Raw genomic sequence first — 8,558 nt, forward strand, 5'->3', positions numbered from 1 at the left:
CTTCCACTGGGGAATCCCTGCCGCCTCCTCTTTTTGGATGAGATCCTCGAGGAAAGACCCAGAACAGAGCGAGGAGAGGAGGAGGCGGAGGAGAGGGACGGCGTAGCCGCGGTACCGGGGAGAGCGGGAAGGGGGAGCCGCGGGGCGTAGTTAGGGACCGTGGCGAGCGCGACACCGAGGCGGGCACTGGGGCGGGTGGGAGCCATGGGGAAGGAAGGATGGCTCGGGGCGTGTGTCGCTGCCTGACCGCGGCACGTCACCAGCGGCAGCAGCCAGAGCGCCGCGGTCCCGCCGCCGCCCCCGCACACATGCACCCGCCGGCATCCCCCGGGGCCGGCCGCGACCTGGACAGCGCCGAGCGCATCCCGCTGGGTCCGGGCGAGAGACAGAGCCCGCGGACCGGGCGCTAAAACCGCCTCGCCATCCGCACGCCGCGGTCCGAGAGGAGGAGCCCCGGGTGCCGCTCCAGCCGCCGGCGCCGCCGCCGCTCCCGCCGGCACCCCATGGATAAGGCGGGCTCGCTGCACAGCTCGGTGCCCGGGCCGCCGCCCCGGCTCTACCTGCCGCGCAACTTCAGCTGCAGCGCCTGCCTCTATGGCAGCCTGGCCGAGCAGTGCAGGGCGGGCTGCAGCCCCGACGGCGACGCCGCGCCCACGCCCGTGGTGCGGGAAGCGGCGGGCGAGAAGCCGCCGCCGAGCCGCGGCCGGGAGCCCACGCTGCCCGCCGTGCCCCCCAGCCCCACGCAGCGCCGCCGCGCCAAGTCGCTGCCCACGCCCGGCGACCGCAGCCTGCGCCCCGCGCTGCAGCAGAGCCCGTCGCGCCGCAAGACCGTGCGGTTCGCCGACTCGCTGGGGCTGGAGCTCACCTCCGTGCACCTCTTCTGCGAGGCCGACCTGCCGCGGGTGCCGCTGCCCGCGCCGCCGACGCCGCGCCCCGCCGACCTCCTCAAGACCAGGAAGCCGCCGGCGCTGGGCGATCTGGAGCCGGTGCTGTTCGGGCCGCCGCCGCCGCTGCTGGAGCCGCTGTTCCCGCCGCAGCCCGGCGCCAGCCCCGGCTTCGCGGAGCGGGTGCGGCAGCACAAGGTGAGGCTGGAGTGGGTGCGGGCAGAGCCGGCGGGGCTGCGCGGGGCCGTGCGCGTCCTCAACCTCGCCTACGAGAAGGTCGTGTCGGTGCGCTACACGCTCAATGGCTGGGCCAGCTGCGCCGAGGCTGCCGCCGCGTACCAGCCGCCCGCGCCGGCCGACGGCATCACCGACCGCTTCGCCTTCCTGCTGCCCCTGGGCGCCGCCGCCGCCGAGACCACGCTGGAGTTCGCCGTCCGCTACCGCGTCGCCGGCGCCGAGTACTGGGACAACAACGAGGGCAAGAACTACCGGCTGCGGGGCCGGCAGCGCGTCCCGCCCGCCGCAGGGCCCCCGCAGGACCCCGACAGCTCTGCCTGGATCCACTTCATCTGAAACGGGAGGAGCGCGGAGCCCGCGCGGGCCCGGGGGACCCCTCCCGGGGGGGCTCGGCGCGCTCCCCTCGGCGCCCGCCCCGCCGCCTCCCCGCGAGCCGCCCGGAGGAGCTCTCCGAGCTCTGTTTACACTGGGGTCATTCGTGTTTTCTGTGTCACTAGCGGGGCCGGGGGGAACCCTGGCTCGCCTCCCAGGCGCTCACGGGGTGTGGGCAGGGGGGCCGGGCGCGGGTTCCCCCTCAGTATCCCGAGCACTGTGGCTTCCACCAAAGCGGCGGCTGCCGGCCGGGCTCCGGTGACAGGGGCCGGGAATGTGCGGGATTTGCCGGTCAGGACCGGGATCCGCAGGTGAGTGCACATCCTCCCGGCCCCGGAGGTCAGGCTGAGCTGCTGTCACCTCTGCAGGTTACACGGAAGGCGCTGCCACAGGGCATCCCTCCGTCCTATTTGCCTAATCCTGCTCAGGCAAAGCTCGGATCCGCCCTCAGCGCCTCGCTGACCCGCTCGTGTTATTGTCCCGCGGGGTCAAGGGCCTGAGAGTGCAGGCTAAGGGACAGATTAGTTTTGAACCCAAAAAGACAAAAGTATGGATGCCCCAAGGTGTAACTGTGTCTCATTACGCGGTGAAAGTATTCGGTTTAAAGCAAATATTTAATTTTTTTATTTTTTTTTTTTTACTTTTGAACCCTGTTTCGGGTATTTAGTCATAGTTAGAAAGCAAAAAAAAAAAAAAAAATAGCATCACATCCTATTTGAAACGCAACTCACTGAGAGATTTTTAAAAGAAAGTGTTTTGGTTTAGAATTCACGTGGTACGTTGATGGAAAAGTTTGTCAGGATCTGGTGTTTGTTTCAGTAGGACTGGTCCCACAGAGCTGCTTGTGTTCAGGTCAGCGGGAAAGTCGTGGAATTGCACCAAAAGAGCGAGAGACGACAAGAGTTGAATCCCTAATTCCAGTCTGCATCATGAGCAACACCTTCATTTTTATTGCTTCTGGCAGTTTAATTAAACAGTATCAGTGCAGGAGCCTGCTTTCTGAATTTCCTGCTCCAAATTCTTCACAATAATTTCACTAAGTGATGGCTTTTACAAAACTGGTGAGGTTTAATCAGAGAAATCAAAGAAAGTTCTACCTCGCCATATAAAAGTATATAAATCAAAATTACACAGCATACTGACTTCTGCCTTCAAAGGCATGTTTTAAATTATATTATCACTAAACAAAGCATTTTCCTTTTTAATGTGCTTTTTCAGGAGTTCAGTTGAATACAGGTTGTGCTGGTGCCAAATCTGGGTGCTAATTTTCCAGGATTGAGACATGAATGTGTTTGCTGGAGTGGGGCCTCTGCAAATATAACTAATGAGAGTGGTAAAACCATGTCAGTGTGATTTTCTGGTTGTGAAGAGCTGTAAGATCTGGCCTTTGGGTTTTGAATTTTCTGTAGGTTGTTTTGGGATGAAATGCCATTTTTTAAACTGCATTTTTGTGTTTCTTCGAAGGGTTAAGTGTCCCAAGCAGCTTGAGTAATGTCTGGAGTAATGAGTTCTCACAGAACCTTTTGACTCTGGTGAGAATCGAGAGCAGTTTTGTCTCCTGAGGGTCTGATTCAGTCAGAATAATTAAACTTATAAATTCTGGGGGAAAAAGAGGTCTGGAAACTCAATGGGAAAAGAACATTTAATTTCATTTCTGTAGATTACTGGTTCTGATTTAATGGAAGTAATAGCAAGGCTACTTTCTGTAGTATTGGTAGCTTGGTTTTAATTTCCCAGTCAGTGTTCTAATCCCTGTGCTTTTAATGAAACCAAATTTAACAGAAATACACTGTCAGCATCTACTGAGTATTTCACATTTTAGTGTATTAAGGTCCCCATCTTGTAATACAGTAATCCTGTAAGTTACTAGAACACATTTATAAAGCTAGAATTGCACAAATAGGGTCTTAAAACGATCATGATTAAAACATATTAAGTGGTGTATTTGATAAAGCAAGCCCAAGTGTCTTTTAGTTGAATTTACATTTTATAAGAGCCTTAATACTGGAGAGAAGGAAAAGGACTTGTCTCCATTTGAAAGCACTTTGAAATCTGGTAGAAATATAGCAAACCATCATTTATTTATGTGTTGTAGCTTTCCAAAGCTTGGCCTTTTTAACTGACAGAGTGAACCAACAGCAGTTATGTGGACTAATGAAAATGCTTGGAGAAAAAAGTAGTTTCTATGCATTTTAGATCAACTGGTGATGCAACTTTGCTTAAGAAGTTTTAACAGGATTTTCTGTTTATTGTTTCAGTGGATTTATAAAACATGGACAGCGCTAAAAACATTTTTAACACTGAGCAATTCTAGAACTCCATAATTATTTCCCAGTGATTGGCAGTTTTCATTGTTGTTAGATTTATGCAGTTTTCATTGTTGTTTGATTTATGCAGCATATGTAGGTCTCTAAAAATTCTCTAAAAAAGTTTTAAAATCTCATTCCAGCACCTGTGGCATAAACACTTTCAATTCGGATTACCTAAGTGGATGTACCTGCATCAAGTGCACAAGGAGGTGGTTGTATTTCACTTTATTTTTGATCATGACTTAGATGAACTTACTGTTGTTTTAGGTTGGAATTTTGCAGGCAGAATTGGGCTCTATGATACTGTTCAGATATTATTGTTCTTTTATTTACAGCCACCTTTGCCAAACACAAATCTGAATATTCAACCTCTTGAAGCATACCATGAGAGTGTTTTGCACAACAGTCTTTTGAGCTTTCAAGCAGTTAATCCTGACTTTAACCTAAATTTTGTAACTCTATGAGCTTGATCAGAGATTATTGATGAGACATGTGCAAGTCCAGTAAGAGGCACGGTCTTGTAGGAGGTTTAGAGACAGCTCCATTGTAATGCCTGGGAAGGGACGGCTGCACCCAGCCAGCTTTGACCAGAGAATGCTGTTTGATGAAGGCTGTGGAAGGAAATTGAGGTTTTCATAGAAATTATCAGTAGCATATGCCAAAACTGCACTACTTTGATTACACATTTGTGCTTCTGTCACGTGAATTTATTTCTGAGAAAGGTTTATCCACAAATATGTGTTCAGTTCAGTGGCTGGGAGTGTTTCTCCACTGGCAGCATTCATGTAGTTTTCAATCCATTAGATTTCAGTCTGAGCCCATCTATTCCATCTAATACTTGCTAGAAGCACTGTGATAAGTGGAGATGAAATAGAAATGTCAAATGATATTTATGTGATACATAAACAATGACTTTGAGGAGAATAACCTGTATTGAAGGAGATTATTTTCAAGTTGGCAGGACACTATTTAATTGTGAGCTTGAGGAAAACATATTTTTAAAATTGTATTTCTAAAGAATACTTCAAGAAAAAACTTTCACAAGCAAAGTTAAATATTTGAAAATTTTCAAACCAATCTGTTTCTGGAAAAAATGGTTTTACATGCATGAATGGGGTCCATGCCTCCTCCCTTTGCAAGGGATACCAGGATGGTTAAGGCAAGGCAATAATCCTTTGGTCATGTACTTCCCTTGTAAGTGAATTATTCATTGCTTATGTCTCCGCAGGTGTAAAAATGTGTCTGTCATTTATGGTGCAAAGTTGTAGCTTTATGAAATGTGCCATGTTGTTTTATGGGCACTATAATGCTCATTTATCCAGCAAGTTGAGTTGTACTGTATGTCTGATAGACATGGATGTTTGCTGCTTCACACTGGAACTGGTAGGGTTTTTGCATGTGACTCTCTGCCTCCTGTGGCAATATTTTGGAGATTTACCCTAATTATTAGAAATCCTAAAACAAATGAGAACTATTAAGTGTCCATAAATGGAATTTCAGCTAGCTAAACATATTATTTATTAGCATAAAATCAATAACTGAAGGTGTTGTACTTACTTTCACTAAATGTACAAAATTTCAGGTAAATTAATTTCTTTCTCCTTTTACCATTTGCAAGTAACTTTTTGATGTGAATGTGTGTGCCCCAGTATCTCAGTGAACAACAGAGTAAGTGCACACTCGGTTGTTTCAGATGTGAGGGGCAAATATATCACTTGAATGAACAAATGTCTGTTCGTGCATGAGCATCATCCCTTTACAGATACGTGAAATGTTTTTCTACAATGCCAACAGGCAAGCAGCTGCTAATTTTAATGCAATCTGCAGAAATGCTCAGAATTTGATTTGTTGAACATATCACATATTCAAATTTTTATGTGCCTTTCAGCATTTCCTAGAAATAAAGCTCACGTGTTCCTTAGCTCTCCCACCACGCGTCCAATAATGAACTTGTCATTAAAATGAAATTTTTACAAAAATACAATAATCCTAATTCCTGACACATTTGTAGCTGTGCCAGAAATCGTGTATCTATAGCAGCCAGAAGGATTTGATAATATTTTCCCATATTACAGTGAAAGATTTGTCAGTCAGAAATATGTCTTCCTGGTACAGCTCTACATTTATGTAGTTAAGTAAAAAAGAAACCAATTGTGACTACAGTTAACACAACAGAGTATGTTTGTTGTATATATTCACTTCTTGCACAAAAATTCTAAATATATTCTCTCTGAAGCCAGAAGTTCTAGTTTTCTACAAAATCTGTTCGTGGAGACCTGGCCTTTTCAACTTTTACTGTTACTTGTCTGATGCTGCATAATGCAAATTGTTAAAAATTTTTGATGGGTTTAATCTGCCTATAGGACTTGTCATGAAACAAAAGTGCTCAGTGCAAGGAATACCTGAAGTAAATTACTTTTACCTTCCAGCTATTCTGCATGGCTTTTTGGCAAATCCCCAGCAATTCTGTTTCCTGTACATATTCCACATGCACATGCTTGGAGGAAATGGAAGGATTATTAATGGAATGGTAATATTTTTGAGCACTGAAATTAAGGATTTTCCAACATAAATAGTTCAAGGCAAGAGGTAAATATAGTCAATATTACTGTAAAACAAAGCCCACTGGCTGCTTTATGAAGAGCTGATCAGTATTTTGTTTAAAATGGAAGACAGTGGTGTATTTCAAAATTAAACATGTTCAGGGAAACACACCTGTTTCAGGGAAGGTTTTCTCAGGTTCAGCTGGCAGGAGAGAATTGCCCTAAAGTAAAGAAGTGATAAGAGTATTTCCTTACATTTGTGTGTGGGCTTGAATGTAGGTCTTCCATGAGCAAAGTGGATACTGAGCTATAAAACCATTGGCTATTGCTTGGAGGTTTTCTTTATCCAACTTACAAATATAGTTTTAAAATACCCTCACAGAAAGGATTTTTGACCCTGGGTTTGCCCATCTCATGTGAATATCTTCTTCATTAATCACTCTGTCTTTTGTTTGAGGCCTCTGTTGTTAAGGAAAGATTTGATTTTATTTTTATGCTACATAGAAAGATTATTTTACATTAGGGTTTTGGAGGGGAAGGCGGGGAAATTTTTCCCTTGCAATTTTCACTTTATAGATATTAAACAATAGCATGAAGTATAAAAATTGCTTGAAATTACATATGCACTAGTGATTCCAAAGAATATAGCTAAAACTAATGTCAAGTGTGAGATGTGCTTTTTAAAAAACATATGTGCTTTGATCTAGAAAGGCAGGGAGAAAGTCCTAGTCTCCAGTGCAAGCTATTAATGCCAGGGATTTCTTTCTATGCAATTCTATGGTGCACCTTTTTTATAGGGATTAACTTGATTGGTGTAGTTCATGTATCAGTGTGTTATGTGTAGAATACTCTGTTTAAAGTGTCATTAAGGAAACTGTGTGTCTTAAATGGTGTTACAACTTTAGGCTCTTTTTTGTCTAACCTGACTTCACTAAATCATAAGAAACTCCTCTGAATAACAATAACCAGACAATATTTCATAACATTGTGTAATCAAGTCTCACACGTTACACTTACCACCTTCTAGGACAAAAGTCGCGTTATGGTTGTGAGTTTTAAATTTTTTTGTATTTCTGTATCTTAAAAAGCCAGATTGTGCTACAGTTTTAAATGCAAAGAGCTAATAAGCGTGTTTGGGAAGCTGATCAAAAGTAGTCAAACTAAAATTGACTGGGATTACTCCTGTGTCAAATTTCTGAACTGTGGCATAAAAAATGTTTGTGACCCTCCTGTGCCTCCTTCATGGAGGGGCACCCTGGGTGCAAAACCTGCCAACATCCAGACACGAATCCAGGTTGCACTGCAGGAAAATTGCTGTGACAGAATTGCTGTTCTTGGAGAGGTTTGAACAAACCCAACTCCTCCCTTGTAGCGTTACACAGATGTTCTGTCTGTTGAAGAGAGTGCTCTTCAACATGCAGGTTTTTATTACTGTCTCTTTGATTTACTGTGACTTCATTCTGAAAAAAAAAATTGTTACTTAACTCTGTACTTGACTAGTAAATTACTTTTAGTTGTAGTGTCTTCTGCAATGTTTATATTTCACCAAATAATGTTTATTTCTAATGTTTGTAAAAGTTAATGTAATATCACCAGAAGTCAAAATCAACATTTTCTAATAATGCCTTGTAATTTACCTAGCCTTACAGTATTTCAGAAAATTTTCCACCAAAACTGCATCTAGTCACTGCTTGTCACAATTATGAAAAAGAGATATTTATAAACCTGTAGCTTCTAGCTGCCATTAAAGATTAATAAGACAAATCATGAGCATGTGGTGACTATAAACTCTTTTTTTTTTTTTTTTATTTAACCAACAAACCATGATGTCTTTTTTGTTGAGGATCTGAAGCAATGATGTTCCAAAACCTCTACAGTGCATGTTGGGATGCACCTGCAAATCTGAGACAAACACCCGAATTTGGGACATTTCCCAGCCAGCCTGTCCTGAGGGTGCCTCCATGGAGTGTTCTCTGTGGAAGCTGCAGGAGGAGTTCTGGTGAGGGGATGGGAGTAGATGTAAAGGTATGCGGCTGTTTTTATTGTCTTGTTTCAAAAGCACCATTTCAGCCCCATTTTACCATTCTGTGGTTGAGGAAGGGCTGCCTGAACTGCAGAGCTGAGGCTGTCCCTGTATCAGCTAAATGATCCCAAGCATTATTCCAAATATTCTTTCTCTGTTCATTGCCTACTTTAAAATATTTACTTCTTGA

The 8,558-nt window shown here is 45.1% G+C and overlaps 1 protein-coding gene across 1 annotated transcript; it reads left to right on the forward strand.

The window, feature by feature from the left end:
- The first annotated feature begins 366 nt into the window (after window positions 1–366).
- Window positions 367–8,115, forward strand: PPP1R3E (protein phosphatase 1 regulatory subunit 3E). Its single transcript, XM_038147893.1, has one exon. It carries the CDS (start codon window positions 504–506, stop codon window positions 1,455–1,457), a length of 954 nt encoding a protein of 317 aa, XP_038003821.1. The 5' UTR covers window positions 367–503; the 3' UTR covers window positions 1,458–8,115.
- Window positions 8,116–8,558: the final 443 nt, after the last annotated feature.

Source organism: Motacilla alba, chromosome 11 (genome assembly GCF_015832195.1).
Source record: "Motacilla alba alba isolate MOTALB_02 chromosome 11, Motacilla_alba_V1.0_pri, whole genome shotgun sequence".
Taxonomy (NCBI): Eukaryota; Metazoa; Chordata; class Aves; order Passeriformes; family Motacillidae; genus Motacilla; species Motacilla alba.